At 30.8% G+C, this 20,109-nt stretch overlaps 2 protein-coding genes and 1 long non-coding RNA gene across 3 annotated transcripts in view; 1 reads left to right on the top strand and 2 right to left on the bottom strand.

Moving 5' to 3' along the window:
- The window catches only part of RapGAP1 (Rap GTPase activating protein 1), a 562,680-nt gene that overhangs the window by 539,855 nt on the left and 2,716 nt on the right, over positions 1-20,109 (bottom strand). The window lies entirely within an intron of this gene.
- The window catches only part of LOC148313992 (uncharacterized), a 28,003-nt gene that overhangs the window by 5,448 nt on the left and 2,446 nt on the right, over positions 1-20,109 (top strand). The window lies entirely within an intron of this gene.
- LOC148313993 (uncharacterized) lies at positions 166-19,566 on the bottom strand. The gene is made up of 2 exons (XM_088265392.1): positions 19,267-19,566; positions 166-1,497 (listed from the first exon to the last, which is right to left on the bottom strand). The coding sequence occupies exon 2, from the start codon at positions 1,455-1,457 to the stop codon at positions 1,248-1,250; it is 210 nt and encodes a 69-aa protein (XP_088121518.1). The 5' UTR covers positions 1,458-1,497; positions 19,267-19,566; the 3' UTR covers positions 166-1,247.

Raw genomic sequence — 20,109 nt, 5'->3', positions numbered from 1 at the left:
CTGTCAAAATAATTTAAATTAATAAATATATTGCCGTTAATTATATGATATTGTAAACATTTTAATAAAAATAACATAAAATTTTTAATAATACATACATGGATTTCGTAATATTTTAGTTTGGGTATTGCTCGACATTATTTATAATTATCTTATTTAATTGTCTGTAAGAATGGCACAAATTTAAACTGATGTAATTTTTTTTATTTAATGGACTAATTATTTTTTTACGCTATTAATCGCATATTTTTATAAATTCCGAGAACAATAAATAGTGCATTAACGTGATTGAACACTTATTTATGTTTTTAAATTTATTGATACTTTTATTTCAAATATATTTTAACAACTTTGAAGGACGTGATGCAAACGTGGCAAATACAAAGAACACGAAAATATGTGTCTTCACAATAACATGTAATATACTTTTTATATAACATGACTTTATAAAGTCTTAAAATAATAGTCAGTAATAACTGAGAAATAAATCTGATGAAATATTAAATAACATAATTATTATAATTCATAATAATATAACATCATTCGAGAAATTAATGAAATTGTGGGAATTATAAAAAATAAAAATAAATAGAAGATATTTGTAATTAAAAAAAATACATTATTATGTATTCGGAGTCGACAAACCTAACGCTTTTATTTTATTTACTAAAGTTTTAGTGACATGTTACTTTTCCTATACTTTTTCTTGATAGAAGTTTTCGTAGTGGAAAGAAATCGAAAATCGGATCGTAATTTAAGTTTTGTAATTAATTTTAGCGTAATGGTAAGCGCGTTTAGCCACCATGCTGGAGGTTCTGGGTTCGATTCCCATGAGGTTAAAAATAAAGAGATTTTCACTCTCATGTTTGTTCAATATCACTTAGCACTAGACGCGTAGGACCACCTTGCCTTCGCGCAATTAACGATCAAGGTCGGATTTTTATTATAATTATTAAACCCATATCCCCACCCGATGGTGCATAGGGCACTGCATCATATAAACGCAGTGTTATCTTGATCAGTAACACATTAAGGAAAGGCGATCAGCCCTCGGCTTCAGGTACCAGTCCAGGGTAATATTGGAGCAAAAAAAATCACATTTGATCCCCCATGAGAATCGAACCCGGGACCTCCAGTACCGTAGCCGAGCGTGTTGACCATCACACTACAGTTCGGATTAGGCGTAGATTATCAGAGAGGTTAGATTGTCGACTCCAAACGCGCTCTCGGGATTTCGGGTTGTTTCTCTAACAGCCCTGGCGCAGCATGAGGTCCGCCATCCGGAAGACGCGCAGCCAGCTGAAGAACTCGGACGCGCGCGGCTCCAGCTCGGTCGGCTGCGCGTCGGACGAGCGCGACTCGGCGCGCGACGGGGCCCGCGGGTCCCCCTTGGCCGGGGACTTCTTTTCCCCGTTCTTGGGCTTCTCCCCCTTGTTCAGGGAGGGGGATGACGTCATGACGGCCTTGAGGGTCTTCGTGGTGGCTTGGGAATTCAAACTGAAAAAAAATGTAAATTTTAAAACAATGTTATATAGCGCCTTTACCCTTTACAATCCAAAAATTAGGCAATTTAATTTCTTTAACTGATTGGCAGTCACTTTGTGGTAATATTTATCCATTTTTAAGGCCATACTTGCAATAAAAGAATTCATTAAGCGTCCGACTGCGCTAGAGTCAGACGTCATTTTACACCCGATTTTTTTTAGAATACAAATTGTATTTTTTTGGTTTTTTCGAATATGTATTGAAAAAATATTTTTTTATATTTTTTTTACTCCTTTACTTTTGATAACTCTTTTCTTTTTAAAACAATAAATTTCTTTCAAAGAAAATATTCTTTTTTCAATACAAAAACGGTGTTTTAAGAAATAAATCAATTTGAGAATATATTCATTATGGAGGATATGTTCCGAAATTTGAGTAGATTGGTTTTTAATCATGGGGAGAATGATGAAGGTTACACGTGTATAAAGTGATCACTTAAACCAGCCTATGACAGGTCGTAAGCGCTGTAAATACCCAGACTTCCATATTCTTCTTCATTTTTTAATGATGTCAATATAACTAACTCCTAAGTGGACAACCCCAGATTTGGAAAATCAATAATGATTTGCTCACACCAGAAGCAGTGTGAAGAAATTTATTGTTATATGTTTGAAAAAAAACACTGTTTTATTGTAATCCTCTTTGATTTTCTATATGGCATGTTACAATTCAAATGTAACATAATACGTATTATGTACGTGTACAAAGCAAATTCTGAATTAAAAAGACTTATATACTCGTTTTTGTAACGACTCACCTTTTTAAAAAAATCTTCCTGTTCAAATAAAACAGAAGAGAAGGAGAGACAATAGTATCAGAATCACATACTTGTCCTCTCATATTATACTCTTTGATAGAGGTGAGGAACCTTTTCATTTCCAAAAGCCACATTCGTTTATCTGAATTAAAAAATGCCCGTGTTTGTGAAAATTTCAAATCAATCTATCGACTACTTTTCGAGTTTTTGGGAAGTATGGAAGTTGTTTTTTTTATATGTAAAGATATTTAGATTATTTTGTAATTGGCTCAAATCGAAAGGCCGTATCAGAATAGCTTAAAAGCTCGGCTGTCCAAACTTAAAACACAGTAAGGGACATTTTTTGTAGTACGTTTTTCTTGCATTTACGGACTAAGTAGAATCAACTTAGTCCAAAAATGCACAAAAAACGTACTACAAAAAAATGTGCCTTACTGTGTTTTGAATTTGGACAGCCGAGCTGCTGGTTCCTTCTCCTGCTCTAGAACAAGTATTACTAATTTTTTTAACATTAAAATACAAACACTTTTTGGGTTTATTAATGTAAACACGGCTAGTTTCGAAAACTACAAACGTTCTCAACAGGCATACGAACCGTAGCTGTTTGTAAACTGTTTGTATTTTTTCCTGTTGATGAGAACTTCTGTAGTTCTCAAAACTAGTCGTATTTACATAAATAAACTAAAAAGTTAGTTTTATATGAGTGCTTTATTTATATATCTAAATCGTCATGTTATTCTATAATGTTAATGTCAAATCAATGAATAATAAATAACTGGTAATGTATCCAACCCTCATCCGCACCCAATGGTGCATAAGGCACTGCATCGTATTGACGCAGCCTTATCTTGATCTTTACTTATACGAAGACAGTGTGATCACTCCACCAGGGTAATATTGAATAAATATTAGAGTGAAAACATCACTTATATTTACTTTACCCCCCTTCCGGGAATCGAACCCGGGACCTCCAGTACGGTTGCCGAGCGTGCTGACCATTACACTACGAAAGCATACGTATGATAATAATAAACTAAATAAATTAATCCACGAATCGGTCTTTGAAGCATTTCCAAATCACTCCCAACAATACGAACTCAACCCGATTTAGTTTGGTGTAGATTTTTCGTGATTTCTACGTGCCAGCTTGGTTCGCTTGACCTTTCGCGCGTTATGTTTGCCTTACTATATAAAAGCGTCACGAACTGAAGTTGAATTTAAATGTCACACGTTACGTCATTGGTGAACGACTCGCTTCGATATCGTAGGTTTAGTATTTGTTTAACTTTTTTACACTTACAGCCAATACTCAATGCAATAAACACTGAGCTCTCTTTTCACACGATTTTTTTTTTAAAATACACGGTTCCAAAAAAAACAATATTCATTTAAGGTGGGATATTCGATAGCCCCTTACTTAAATATATAGGCACCATTTAACGTAATTGGATTTTTTGTTTAAAACATCGTTTTTGTACTGAAAAAACAAGTTTTTCTTGGAAATAAATATTATATATGGTATTGAAAAAAAAAGAGTTATTGAAAGGTAACGTGTTAAAAAAAAAAATACATTTTAAAAAAATCTTATTTTAATATACATTCTAAAAAAATGTGCCCTCAGACACGTCTGGCAGTGGGTTACTTACTGAATTGTATATTTGCGAATACCCCCTTAACAATGCGTAACAGTAATTTGGAATTTCTTACATCCCTCGCATGTACTTATCACTCAGTACTATGCGCAGAGAGGTATGCGTGAGGGGGGTAGGTGAATATTTTTTTGCCCTCGATTCATTAATATCCTGAATTTATTTTTTATACAGGGAAACCATATCGTAGAAAACCTATCGTATTTACTAAAACGTATTTTTAAAATATATATTTTAATATATTCACGCAGTATCGCGTGGTACGTATACCGTGTAAATGGGGGGTTCAATGTATAACGCTACTACTGATGCACCTCGATATGATTTTAAAATTTAACCACGTATTGGTTTTATACATCATAAGAATTTTAACAACGGATTTACGTATGTGGAGATACATTAAAACCTCTACGTTGATTTGACTAAACAATTTATTGAATCTTCTTCTTTTTTGTGTGTCAACTCAGGTCCCTCCAACGTCTACTATATTCAGAGTAATTGTCCCTGTTTTGAGCAGCTCTAAAGAGTCCCTAAACGCTGAAACTTTGAATAATGTATTGTATTGTAACCATTTATCACATCGCTCACTCCTTTCAAGAACGTCATAAATCAAAATACTTGATTTTTCAGGAGAACGTTTTTAAAGTTTAAAAATATAATACAATGTATTAAAAATAAATATCAACCCACTTATTGAACTTTTTACTGTGCAACAGATCTTTTTAGGTAAAACCTGAAGATTTTTTCTCCATTTGAAAAATATTTAGTAAATTTAAAAAAATATGTAAAAAATACATTTTCTTCAAAATGCATAAACAACACTTTCTGCCCTGTAGCGGGTAAATATTAAGTTAAAAATATGCCTCTTTTACTGGGATATAGTACATTTTTTGGGCATTCCGAAAACATGCACAACTTAAAATTGACAATTTTTGATTTATGACGTTCTTGAAAGGAGTGAGCGACATCTATTATTTTATTATTATGATGTGGGATATCGTTCAATTCTTTATCGGTTGGATGTGATTAATCACGTACATTCATGATGCTGTATCGTTTTAACATAATATATCGCATATCCCTTTATCAATCGTTGTGATGTTATATATTGGATAATATTTACTTCTTTATACGTATAACGTGGGATATTATTGAATTAGGAACAAAATTGCATATAATATGTAGGTACGTTTATTTTAATAATATAATAATAATAATCGTTTTTGAAAATTGCCATAGCGCCATTTTTGTAAAATACTGCCTCCAGGGCGCTTCTTGTGATTTAATTGGGGCAAAGATTTAGGAGAAAACAATTTTTTTCTACGTTTTTTTACGAAGATCATCTCTTCTGCGAGGGTCTCTTCGCTCTCACTGTTTTTACTGCTGGTGGTAGAGCATTCCATGTCATTGGCCCTGCAAAGGCACACTCGCCAAATTTAGTGCACTGGTTGAGAGCTGGTAAGATTACTAGCCCATGGCAGTTGTTGAAGATGATCGAAGCGTGAGACGTCTACCAACCAATTGGTCTAAAATGTTTTTCAGCTCTTTTAGATACTCTGTGGCCGTATTATGTATCAATTTAAACATGAGCAGATAGAAAATATACTCTACTCTTTTGGGAAAGAGTAGAGTATAAACATCTGCACAAAATTCTTCTTTTTCTTCTTCATGAGCCCTCTGATCTCCACTGCTGGATATAGCCCTTTTCCCCTTCTTACCATTCCCTCCGGTTGGTTGCTGCTTGCAACCAGTTTTTACCCCCCACAGTGACTATGTCATCGGACCATTTTTTTTGGGGTCTTCCGACACTTCTTATTCTCCCACGGTGTCCATCGTAGAACTCTTGGAGTCCATCTTGCGCGGTACTATCTTGCAATATGTCTACACAAAATACAGTAGTTTAAACGAGGTATAGCCAATTGAATAACCTTCAAGTACGTTTGATTAGTGAAATGAAAAATGATATCAACACCCACAATAAAGTAATGTATGTAGGCGCATACTCGTAAATCTATCCAGAGCCAACTCGAAGGGCCAGACGACCATGCTTAATGAGGACATGTCTAAACCACGCAGTTATGTTATAATTAATAGCAAAAGTTTCGAATGCCATTTCTACGACTAACTTTAGTTATTTATGGCACTGTGTGAACATTATTTTTCATAAAAACGTAAAACGCTTCATATGTCGTATAAAATAAAATTATCACAATCGTGTAACGGGTGGTGTAATATATATTTGAAAGTTTTTTATGTGTTTCTTAATGATTTTAATTCAGGTTTTCTTTTTCAACTTTGTCACTTTTTTTACTATCGAGAAACATATCATTCTACTTATTTGGTCCTAACGCAATACAAATGACCCAAATAAAATTCAAAGTATAATTTTGCTATAATTACAATCTTACACCTAACGCGAAAGATTAATCGGCCTACACTAATGTAATTCACAATCCATGTTTGATTGTAAATATATGAGATGAAATCAAGCGACATTTAAGCATTCGCTAAAATTTTGTATTAAAACGAACAATACTGGTAATAATTCTGCAGTATGTCGGATTTTTCTCTTCTTCTAACCTTTATCAGCACCCAATGGTGCATAGGGTACGGCATCGAATAGAATAGCAGTGCTTTCTGGATCGTTAAATACGCGAAGGGAAGGTGATCACTTCAGTTACCAATCCAGGGTAATATTAAATAAATATTAGAGAGAATATTAGACTATACGCCTCCGTAGTGTAATAGTCAGCATGCTTGGCTACCGTACTGGAGTTCCCGGGTTAAATTCCCAGTGGGAGTTCTAATAAATAAAAATGATTTTTTCACGATAATATTTATTCAACATTACCCTAGACTGGTACCTGAAGTGGAGGGCTGATCACCTTTCCTTCGTGTGTTAACAATCGAGATAACACTGCGTTTATATGATGCAGTGCCCTATGCACCATCGGGTGCGGATGAGGGTTTGAAGTGAAGATGTGAAAAATCCCTTCTCAGTAGCCAAACGCTATATATATTTTTAATACCTAAATATGTATCTAAGTTTCTCAAATGTCTCTACAGATATTATAAATAAACAGATCGTAGTCGTACAGGAGAAAGTGACCAACTAACAAAACGTAAAATGTTCAGGAGGGCCATTTAAGTCACTTTTGCTTGGCAAGAAAATAAACATCAATGCATCAGTAAGTCGTTTGTAAAAAGTCAATATATTATACTTCAAAGTTTAAAATCATTTGAGGTATTTTCAGGGCAATATTATGCTAGTAAGATATCAAATAGTCAATGATCACGTTTTTGTAAAAAATGCACTTAGTCACTTTCTCCTGTATGACTACGATATCCCTTAACCCTCAGGCGTCGAAGTATAATATTTTCTTGGGTATATTTTAAACCAACATTACTATCGGCAACATACTAGTATTTTGTATCAACGGGTACTTTAACAGTAATTTATTTGAATCAGTAACGCGCTTTACGCAAGTCTAGCACCGATACCCTAAGTTAGTGTTATGTAACACTGGCACATAAAATAATATTAATTGACCCCTGAGGTTGACAACAATTAACTGAAAGGCCATTTTTCGTCCTTGACACTATTGATTACTCAATCTACTAGTTACTTCCGGACAAAAAATGGTTAGTTCATTGTTGGCTAGTACAAACATACGAATGACATCGATTATTTTTCGTTAAGGCCCAGCCTTCGGTAAGTCGCAACTTAATTTTCTCTAATGATTAAAGAAAACACTTGTTTTTTACCACTTGAGTTTTATTATATACTACATGTTTCAGAAGTTAAACTTCCATCATTCAGGTCTGTATAATAACTAAAATATAAAATATAAAATTGTTCTATAAATAAGGAGAGGGGAAAGTAAGGGGAAGGGGTTAGTCAAGGGACGGAGTTTGAAAACAAAGGAAAAATGGAAAGCAAATGTGAAGAATTTTGGAACAATATATTATTTAATAAATTGTCATTAGAATTTAGGTTTTTTTGGATTTCTAAATTTTCAAGATAATTCATAATTTGGCCTTTATATGGAACAAGGTGTAATAATTTTAATTTATGAGAGTGAAATGAGTGATTAGTATCTATTATGTGATTTGCAAATTCCGAAAAATAATTACTAACAAGACCGCTATGATGTTCTTTAATTCTAATCTTTAAATTTCTCGCAGTTTGGCCAGTATATTTTTTATCACAATCTCCACACGAAATTTCATAAACACCACTTTTTTTGTAATAAATCAATTTTAGATTTTGAGTTATCGAGGATTTTATGTAATAGAACCTTATTTATAGAACAATTTTATATTTTATATTTTAGTTATTATACAGACCTGAATGATGGAAGTTTAACTTCTGAAACATGTAGTCTATAATAAAACACAAGTGGTAAAAAACAAGTGTTTTCTTTAATCATTGTAACATGTCTTACCACAAAGTTAATGCCGAAACAATAAATAAAATAATTTTGTCTAAATCCAAGTAACATTTTACGTAATTGTTTTTTTCTCAAAATACCGTTTATGCATTCATAATCCACCTCCATAGTGTAGTGGTCAGAACTCGGAACGTTTGGCTACTTTGTAGAGGGCCCGGGTTCGATTTCTGGGGGGGTCAAAATAAATTTATGTGAATTTTCACTTCAATATATATTCAATACCTGGCTGATACCTCAAGCGCAGGGATTACCTTTCCTTCATATATTTATAATATATATGATTCAAAATATTCGAGTATTTATTCAATACGAATGAATTCGGTACACAATGAAGCGTAGTTTCGTCATTTTCGAAAGCTTTGGAGTGATAAAAGTTTCTCAAAGACTTTGCTCATTTCTCATTTCCCGAATCAAAAAACCTGATTGGATTCATCTGAGCGCGTATAATAATACGTTTTATTCTTTGACATGAATAATGAGCACACATTTCAGGAATTGGCCTGTTTTACGAAAATCCTCTCGGGAGATTTTTAAATAAGAAAAACTTGGATTTTATTTCAAGTTTTCAGGACTCTTGATTAGGGTAAGATTTTTTCTCGAACCTATTTTTAGACAAAGCTCAAAGCTATTCAAAGATATATAGGCAGGCAAAAAACTGCGTCATATCCTTGATTTTTTACGTTATATTTGGTGTTTAAAAATGTATGTATTTTTTACAATATAAACAATACATTTATTATTTATTCACAATGGAAGAATCTAATATACATTTTATGAAGCTATCTGCTAAATTAAAACTTCCTCAACGTAATTATAGATGATGCCAAGAACTTGAATATAAAAAAAAGTTAATAAAAGGATATATAGTATACCGAAGTTCCGAAATTTGAGTAGTGTGGTTGTCAATAATGGGTAGAATGATGAATGTTACAAAAGCATAAAGTGATGACTTAAAGCAGCATGTGACAGATCGTAATCCCTGTATATGCCCAGAATTCTATATAATACATTCATGTATGTTGAGACGTAAATGAATGTAGTTTAGTTTACTTGTCAATTGTTTTTTTTTCTCCTTTTTATAACGGCCGCAGCCAATTAGTACATAATATATATCATGTTGTATGCTTTATGATAAAATAAAACGTTTTATTGGTTTTGGGAAGTAAGTGTTCAAAATATGAATATTTTTGTCAATGTGGTGATTAAATCCGACGAGTTTGTATACAAAGTAAACCTCGCTACCGATTGAGACACAATTCATCTGACATCATAAAAGCTTCAATAAAATTGTGAATACTGCCATGATTTTTTATTGATTTGTAATGTTAGTTTGTAATTATTATGTAGGTACCAACAGACCTTTGCTGTAGCACTGTAATTAAGGTTAACAAGATAATACTCGAGTGACATGTTTCTGTTAGCTATCTTAACATGTCTAGCATATTTCTGTACAAATATGTGTATTATTGTACAATAAATTATATAAATTTAGATTCTTGGTTTGAAAAAATGTTACATGATATCATTAAAATATGGCAAGTATAATAAAAAATGATGTATATTTTTTTTTTGTCCATGAAAACAGTTTTTCTTTAAGTATGAAATTAAGTAATAAATACTTAAATTATTAAAAAATAAAATACGAAAATCAAATTAACTCAATGTAATATTTTTTTATTTGAAAATAAAATTTATGTGATAAACGATACTTGTCTTCAAGTATATAATACATAAATACTTATTGAGTTTTTTTAAGTAGATTTTATCAAAACTTCTTGCACAGAATACATTTACATTGGCGGGCTTATTGCTAAGAAGCAATATCATCCTACTAACCAACCAACCAAAAACAGACTAGTGATTACTGGTCATTTTTTTTGGAAAATTGTTTGAAATTGAAGGGCAAGCAGTGCTTGTAAATAAATATCAACATGAAAAAACAATTTCAGTTCATTGCTATACGAATAAACAAATAGTTTTATTTGTTGATTTTGCTTTTAATTTGTAAAAAACAATTTTATATTTTAAATGATAAAGTCAAGCACTGATTTGAGTCTACCAAGATGAATTTTTTTTTTTAACCAAAAAAAATCGTTACAATTGTTTAACCTTTTAGGGCATTATCAAACTACTGTCACGAATGTTTATTTTTAATTTGTAAGTTATTTTTAATTTACCACATAGTAGTCTTAAATTAGTGTTTGATTTTAATATTTAACATTACCTACTTTAATATTACTTTATTAATAAAGTAATATTAAAGTAGGTAATGTAATCTATATGTGTATTCTTAAGCAAATATTTGTTTCATAATTTTACCAAAAATGTGAGTTGCATATACAGAACTGAGTTACGTGAGTACTTCAAAGAGAGATATTTCTCAGAGCCTGAATAAAAGCTGAAGTACCCACAACGAGTGGGACATAAGTTTAGAGCGCCGACATCTCGTTGCATCACAACCAGCAAATGGGAATCTAGAACGTCCCATTGCACCATTAGTGGGACAAAAGGCAATCTGATCAAATAGAATACTAGACTGCAAGAAGTGTTATGATTAGATTACTTTAGTTCTGATGAGGTGACACGAGCGTGCGAGTGACAGAGAGAAGGTTGTACCTTCTTCATACGACGAGTCTTCTTTTTTCGGAGTTCAAATAATGTGATATAAAAGTTTTCAAATATAAGAAAATCTAATTTATGCATAAAGCACTGACTTTTTACCATTTCATAGCTTGTTAAATAAATTTGATATGAAATCACTATACATTATATTATACTAATGCAAAATAAATAGATTTTTGACATATATGAAGAAAAATATGGAATTTCATTAAGGTCCAGTATTCGTTCAGTCGCAACTTAATTTTCTCTTAACCCACGTAACATTTTACGTAATTTACCATTTTTCTTAAAACACAATTTTTTTATTAAAAAATCAGTTTTTATTCGAAATAGTTAGGTATATGGTTTTGATAAAAAAAAGAAGTTATTGGAAAGTAAGGAGTTAAAAATATATATATAAAAAATACTTTCCTGTATATATATATATATATATATATATATATATATATATATATATATATATATATATATATATATATATATATATATATATATATATATATATATATATATATATATATTCTAAAAACAATACAAATTCATGTACATTCTTTAAAAAAATTGAGCGTGAAGACACGTCCTGCCCTGAGCGCGGCCAACCGCATTCTTTGTTGAACGCTTGAGATCTAGGCCTTTATAAATGAAGCACTGACTTTATGATTTTCCATTTCATAGAAAGCAAAATAAATTTATCATCAAATCACTAAACATACATATGTATATCGTATTGTATTGTACTAACACATAATAATTACATTTTTGACATCTTAACATAGATGAAGAAGAATATGGAACTTTAAGTATTTACAGGGCTTATGACCTGTCATAGGCTGGTTAAGTAATCACTTTACACACGTGCGAAATTCACCATTCTACGTATGATTATTTTTGTTAAAAATGTTGTGAATAAAAATAACTGGTCAAATTATAAGCTACATAATAAAAAATAATAAAAAATTCTCTTGGGTAGCCAATGAAACGTATATGGAACACAATGAATAATATATGCAAATCGTATGCAAAAACTGTTGGATTAAGTTTATAGACTATGCTTATATAATGCAGTAAAATTCACATACATATTGAGTACAGTGCCATTGCAATTTTCTATTACATGACTGAGGTAACTACTGCATTCTCTAATTCATAAAAAATTAATATTTTATGTAACCCACATTCTCCATAGATAATTGCAGTAATAAAAAGCAAATAAATAACAATAAAAAATGGTTCACTCAAATAAATAACAGTTATTATTGATATTGTGAATGTATATTTTTGCATACGTTTATTTTTAATCGAATATGCATTACTGTAAACGTCAAATTAAAATGTTAAAATATTTTTATTTTGAAAATAATGTGTAAAATATTTTGATAAAAACAATAAAGTAAAAAAGAGTCTAAATATAATCTATTACCTATATATTCTTCTTATCCTTATTCTAAACCTTATTCTAACCCAATGGTGCATAGGGTACAGCACCGTATTGAAGCAGTGTTATTTTGGTCGTAAATCACAAAAGGACGAGGTGATGAGTCCTGCATTTCAGATACCACTATATGTTATATTAAATAAATGTCACAGACTAAAAAGACTTGTATATTTACTTAACACTTGTAAAAAGATGTATCTTTATTTTAACCCCTTGGGAATCGATCCTGGAACTTCCAGCACGACTGTAAAATATGCTAAGCATTTATGAGAGCGGACAGCCATTATTGTATTATTGTATTAAGAATACACGTAATTTCTTTTAATAACCATTATTTGCACACAAAATTATAAAATAACAAGGGAACGACATGCGGAAGGGATACAAGTAAGTGATTGAGCAATCGGATTATTTTTGCTGAGGAAATTGAAAGCATTAAAAGTTATTCAACTCGTAACGGAATGTTCACTTAAACGAGAAAAAAGTCGAAACGATACAACAAAAAATCAAAAAGCTATTTCAAATGAGTATTATTTTTCATTGTAAAATAATGTAGTTAGTTTTCAATGATTAAAGAAAACACTTGTTTTTTACCACTTGAGTTTTATTATAGACAATATTATGTCTATAATAAAACTCAAGTGGTAAAAAACAAGTGTTTTCTTTAATCATTGTAACATGTCTTACCACAAAGTTAATGCCGAAACAATAAATAAAATAGTTAGTTTTCAGTATTAATTAGTCTTCAGAAAGAAGCTCTTTGTTTCGAAACCGATCGACATTATAATTTTAAGTTAATTTTGTAAAAAAACGATCAGGAACACCATTTCGCTTTACATCAGGAATCTGAACAAATAAATAAGACATCACACTTCCTCATGAACTATTTCAGAATATCCGTTAGAAAATGTAACACTAAAGTCCGTGAATTGATATTTTAGTTTGAGTGTCGCTTGAAAGACATGAAAATAAACCGAGATTCATTTCCTCGAGAAAAAATCAAAGAACTTTAACAGTCTAGACGCTTTGAAATACAAAAAAGTTGTAAATCGTAATGCCATCGAGAGAATCTTACTGAAATACCAAACTAATGTTCTTCGTGCAGCATTCTGTTCCTGTAACTAATATACTACAAAATGAAAAATGCATTTTTCCTTCAAGAATGTCTTTTGAAAGAATCAGTAAAAAATCAGTAGTACATAATATTGAATAAAATAACAAGTATGTGTTTTTTTTCACTAATCACTTATAGCTAGCCAATGATACGTCATAAGCCCTAAAAACATGCAGACTTTTACATTATTATTTCAATAACGTCTCCGTCTCTCTTGAGATATGAATAAAAATCTTGATAAAATTCCTTATGGGAAAATCGTGTAGGTATTTGTGTACAAGGATTTTGACAAAATATCGCAGACTCATCTTTCATTATGGTTTACGATAACATTTTTAAAAATACACGAAATCATCGGATTGTGTAAGCCACGAGCCATGACATACTTCCATAATAATAAAATTTGTCAAATAAGAAATGATTAATGATATTACAAAAAGCACTCGTATGGATATTTATACTACAATATAAAGCCGAAAAAAATATTTTTTCGTGATTTGAAAATTCTACAAAAGCGAATACTTGAAGGCTCGGATGATTGATCGATTCTTGTTTTCCATTTTCATAATGCAGGCATATTTTTAGAAAAAATATGTTTTACAATTATAGTCAATAGTTTAGAGTGTGTATATTAATAAAAAAAGCACTTCGAACTTCTCAATTATGTACGTACGTTTCATAATTATAATCTGTTACTTGGGTCATTGGAGTGTTCTAAAAAATACTTGGCGTGGGTTTTTAGTTGCAATAATCATAATTGACAGCTAAAACCCACCGACGAGTGAAATCGGTTTTAATTTTATCGTAGGTGCATAAGCAGAAAAGTATTTCATTTGTAAACAACACTTCAAAAATCATTTGGAAGCGTTAGTTGAATAACTCAATGAGGTATTGAATATCGAGAGATAATTGATATTTTATTCACAATACGATATTGAATGAAATATCAATACCGATTCCAAGGGAGGTATGTTTCCATGATCCAGGTACTCTAATAGTGTAAGAAATTCAAATAGCATTTTTTAAGTATGATTATTACCCAGTATTAGTGGTCCGAAGAGACCAAGATGACGTCATGATGACACCACGATAACAATACTGCCGAACACCGCAGTAAGAGCAAGCACACACTATGTATGAATCTGGAAGAGGAACGTTAAAGGCCTCTATAAATAAGTATACGTGATGACGCTGACATTACTTTATATGTTCTTGCATTTTACCATATGGTAGAATGCAAATTTCCAAAAATTATTGTCAATGTAGAATTCTTAGAGTTTCTGTCCCAAATACTTAATACATGCAAGAATTGTGCTTTTAAGTTCAGTATACGTAATAATATGAACAAAAATAAAACTTTTGTGTAGTTTTGTGTATTCACCTTTTTTAAACATTTTGTGTAGTTTTGAGTGTGTAAATGGTGCTATGGTGGTGAAGGGTGGTACTGTTTGCATGCTGTGGTAGTGATTGTCCTGACAAAGAGACGGGTACGTCTCGAAACCGGTAGACATAAAAATCTCGGTGAGTGGTTATATACTAATATTATTAATATTTTTGTAAAAAAAAATAAGTAAAAATAAACCTTTTCAGGTGTCTTTGACTCTTTATTGATTCTACGTAAAAAAATATTAGACGCGTATTTAAAAAATACTCGTATAGCTGTGTCAAAATGCGAAATAAAACTTCGAATACCGTATGTCTCTTACTGATCAACAAATCAAAATACCTAAGTACAAATACTAGTATTTTTTTTCTATTTTAATATATATTTACTTACGAAATGCCAGGATAAAAAATAGTGGGATACCCTATTATCAATTATTCTGGAAAACTGTCATTTAAAACTTTTTTTTACATCTGTATCGAAAGAAACTAGCTAAATTCACAATGAAAGTATAAGTGACTAAATTGCTAAGAATTAAAAGTAAATAGAAATTATTCTAAATAAAATATAAAATATTAAGTAATGTATTCAGTAGTAATTATATTCATAATGTTTTGTTAATTATTAGGATTATTTATTTTTTAATTTTCAGAGGAAACTTATATTATATATGAAATGGATGGATGTATAAACTGGTCTAGTAGGTTTTTCTTTAACAATATAATTTATCAATTGTTAAAAATATTGTAAATTTGAATATATCTCGGCACAAATAATAAATATGACTGTAAAGTTGATAATTTTCATGATGGAATCACTGTTCATTGGTGAGATCATAATCCTCGTAATTACAGATCTCTACATCCTACGCATTGAGAAGTTACATTATGTTGATAAAATTATGTTCTTTATTACAATATACAGGTACAATACGAGATAGGTAGATTTCTGAGGCAGTTATTAGTACCTACCTGCTATAGCTTTGTTTTTTTTTTAACAGACTTAATTTTTTTAACAAATAATTTAAAATGTACCTTAACCTGAGAAAATGCATGAAATACTACATATTATATAAATATTTTAAGACTAATAACATAAACCGATTATTTAAAAGACTCGAATTATTATAACTCTTTTCTTTTCAAAACCACAAGTTTATTTCGAAGAAAACCTTTAGTTTCAATACAAAAACGGTGTTGTAAGAAAATGAATTAAGATATATTATTATTATTTTTTTTTTTTTTGTATATATCTTACAACATATCTTACAACACTCAAAATGTTGTAAGATATGTTAATTTTTTTTAAATGAAATATTTAAAATGTGATATCGCGGACCCTAGGCACAGAGGTTTGACCCTCACTTTGCTTCAATTTTATTCCTATTTTTAAACACAAACCTCTTAGGGTACTTTAGTAATACAATAATAATAATTAAAAAGGTTAGAAAATATTCAAAACCATTTTTTTTTTTCTGAAATTGATATTATTGTAGATGTATGCAAAATTCATTATTCTTCGTCATTACATCTTGTGATGACGTCTCATCATATTCACAAATAGTGTTTTGTCCAATCTTAAAACGGAAGAGGTATTCCCGAAACGCTCCATGACCCGTAAAAATTTAGGTCAATGCATAATTCAATTTAGGTCTTTTAATTAAAATTCAGACAATTTCGTATACTTGGGAAGAAAATTTTCGTAATTTCCCCTTTTATGCTTTAATATATCATATATGAACGTGCGAAGGAAGGTATGCAGTTGACAACAATTGATGAGGCAATACGGCATAAAGATCTATCCTATTGAGAAAATATGACAGGAAGAATAACACAAATAAATTGTAAAATAACTAAAATCAATAAATAAAATTAACAAATCTTGATTGATGTAAAATATTGAATCCACTGTATCTATTGTATTGTATTGTACATGGGTACAATAGTGTTTTGTTTCTAGGGATCAATCTAACCCTCTATTATTCAGCTGTTTTTTTCTATCTTTTTTTTTAATCTCTCATTTTTTCCCATCGTCCGATATTTTTTAAAGAAAATTAAAGGCCTTGTTATAAAGAAATGTCTTCCCTTCGTTAATCTATATTTATTAGTCTGTTTTATTTGCTTTTTCATTCATATTTTTCGTTTCAAAGTGGGATTTTATGGTCGCGAAATCTCATTCACTTTTTATTCACTAAACACATTCATAATCATTTTTACAATATATAAACAGAATATGCTCTAAATCCTTATACATTCACATGTAAATAAATATATATTTTTTAATATAGCGAATATGAAACAAATCAAAATAAGATTTCTTTACTATAACCACAGCATTTTAAGTGTATCCAAATACTTGTTCACATATCTGGGTTTCTCCATTTATGAGTTATTTTACATTTTTGATATCTCAACATGGATAAAAAAGAATATGGAAGTCTCTCCATTTACAGGGCTTACTACGTGTCATAGACTGGTTTCCATATTCTGCATTCTTCTTCCAGACTTCTATATTCTTCTTCATCTGTATTGAGATGTCAAAAATGTTAGTAAAAAAACCGTTCAGAATTTCCCGAAAACAATATACCTTTTACATCTAAATAAAAACAGCTATAGGTATATATGGTAATAGTATTCAACGCCGGGTTCGGGTAAATGACCCATTAAAGCTAGACGAATGCCGGGCTAGAAGATAAGTCGTGTACTGGCAAAATAAAGTCACAAAACGTACAAAGGACACAAATAAGTCGGTAAACGGTCATTAGTATTCAGCTGAACGCGCTTCAAAACAAAATGTCAACCTGGAAAGGTATTTCTACCCGAAATCATTCTGAAATCTGGCACGTACCAACGCGGTCACAAGTGCCTTCCCATATTAACTCGGTTCCCCAAAAATGACATTTTGAGAAATCAGATTATAATAATTAGCATTATACATTTAATTATTGCTTTAGTTTAGTTAACATTTGTATATAATTCTCTACTGCTAAAAATGTTCAAATCAAAGAATCAATAAATGATATAATAATAATTATAGACAATTTGTATAAAGTATTACGCTTTTCCTCGTAATTATTTTAAGTTATTGTATCCTGCATTTTAAAATAGAACTTAAGGCTGATATCTCAAACGTTCAAATTCAGAACGTGAACGGCTTCTCTAGAGGCCGGACGTGTTTTCGAGCGCAATATATTTTTTTAGAATATATTATATATTGGAATTTGAGGTTTTTTTAGGATATGTATTGAAAAAAAATAATCGTTTTTTTTAACTCCTTGATTTCCTATAACTTTTTTCTTTTCAAAACCATATATTTATTATGAAGAAAAACTATTTTTTTCAAAACAAAAATGGTACATAACATATTTTAAGCAAAAATTCAATTAGTCAAATGCTACTCGGGTTTAAAGAAAATCAAGTTGCAATTTATCGTATATTGAGCCTTAAAGAACAATCATTTAGGGTGTGATTTTTTTTACTATCCCTTTACCATTTAAGTTTTTTGTGTAGGAAATGATTGCATGATGAATCGCGCTTGAGGTAGTATTATAGGAAAATGGCGCTATATGAATTGTTAAAAATTATTTTTGATTTTATGGACTCGTAGGTATTTAAAAATTATTACCTAAGTAAATAAATTTCCAATCTTTTTACTTGGTAATATGAAACATGAAAAAAACGAGTTGTTTTTACGATTAGAAAATATTTCCACTAAGGTTTATAAAGCTTACAACATTTTTAGTGTGTCCAAATACTAAAAAAAAAAAATTAAATATATTTATAAAGCTTTTTTGAAAAAAAAAATTCAACATTCGTAGAAGCTTATAAAAAACGTAGTAATTTTTAAAATCAATATCTCAATAATTTTTATAACTTTATTTAGTAGATATTAATTAATTTCCAAAAAAATATATAAATATTATTATAACTTTTGTTTATTTTAAAAGCATTGTTAACTTTGTGGTATGGTAATACACCACTCTTCTTATCATTCATGGTTTACTTTGTGTAATACCACTTAAAAACTCTACTTCACGACTACCGGTTACGGAATAACCATTCCATCATCAGGCCAAGTCTGTAGTTGACCTGATGATGGAATGGTTATTCCGAAACCGGTAGCTGTGAAGTAGTGGTATTACACAAAGTGAACGATGAATTATAAGAGTATTACATAAAATATTGTATAAATTTATAGAATCGACCAATCAAAATAAAATAATACATTACATGTGTAGTTGTATGCAGAAAAGTATATTTATTTAAAAATAAAAATAAAATTGTAAAAAATAATGCGAGTAGGTACTTACTTATTTCAGCTGTCAGCCTCCGAATCGATCTCGATGTGTTGTGTCAGTGCTCAGAATCCTCCTTTTCTTGAAGTACTCGAAAAACGTTTAAATTTTCCGGAAAAGAGTCGCTTTATCAAATATATTCGAGAAAAACAAATGAACGCAGGTTGCGGTTTTTTTATTAGTTCAAAGTGCGCTCGACAGATAATGAGACAAAGCGCTCTGCGTACTTTGTACTGTTTATTTTTTGTTTTCCCTTTGGACACTTTCCCGGGCGGCGAGTGGCGCTAGCTCCGCGTGCGGCGATCTAATGAACGAATGAACCCGAGCACAAAATAGCGTTACGTAATAGAGGAATATTATAGAACGCAAGCTCGGTATACATTCAAATACTTCGTAATTCCCGCGCTAAACACGATTCTCGATGCAGAAAGAGAAGACGCGCTACAAAATATGCTCCATCTCTTTTCATCAATTTTGTTGTGTGTAAAATCCTTTGTCGCTTTCATACGTTTTCATTTAAATAAGACGAACAAGGATAAAGATATACTGCTGAATTTTTAAGATGGCGCTCGATCCGTTTGCCGCCCAAATGCACACCTATCTATATTGTATCTATAATAAATATTATGTATTCTACCAATTTGACCTAGTTTTAGAAGTTCAGACTTTATGCTAAAGTAGCGAAGCAACACTGTTCATATGTTTGTTCGCATCCGAAATGCTAGATGAAAAGAGAATCAATCGAGACGGAGAAGCTTATATTCAAATCGAAAAGATTAGGAAAATTGTATCCCGAAAATTGAAATCAATATTGATGCGCATGCGCTTCTTCAAACTGGAACAGCTGATATCTATTAT

Source organism: Brachycentrus maculatus, unplaced genomic scaffold (genome assembly GCF_059751285.1).
Source record: "Brachycentrus maculatus isolate JH-2025_06_01 unplaced genomic scaffold, ASM5975128v1 h1tg000003l, whole genome shotgun sequence".
In the NCBI taxonomy this organism is placed as follows: domain Eukaryota; kingdom Metazoa; phylum Arthropoda; class Insecta; order Trichoptera; family Brachycentridae; genus Brachycentrus; species Brachycentrus maculatus.
The sequence above is the reverse complement of the archived record's forward strand: the minus strand, read 5'-3'. Positions and strand labels throughout refer to the sequence as shown.

What these genes read in the sequence shown, in the direction of transcription:
- LOC148313993 (XM_088265392.1), bottom strand. Translation starts at nt 1,457, where the DNA reads ATGACGTCATCCCCCTCCCTGAACAAGGGGGAGAAGCCCAAGAACGGG.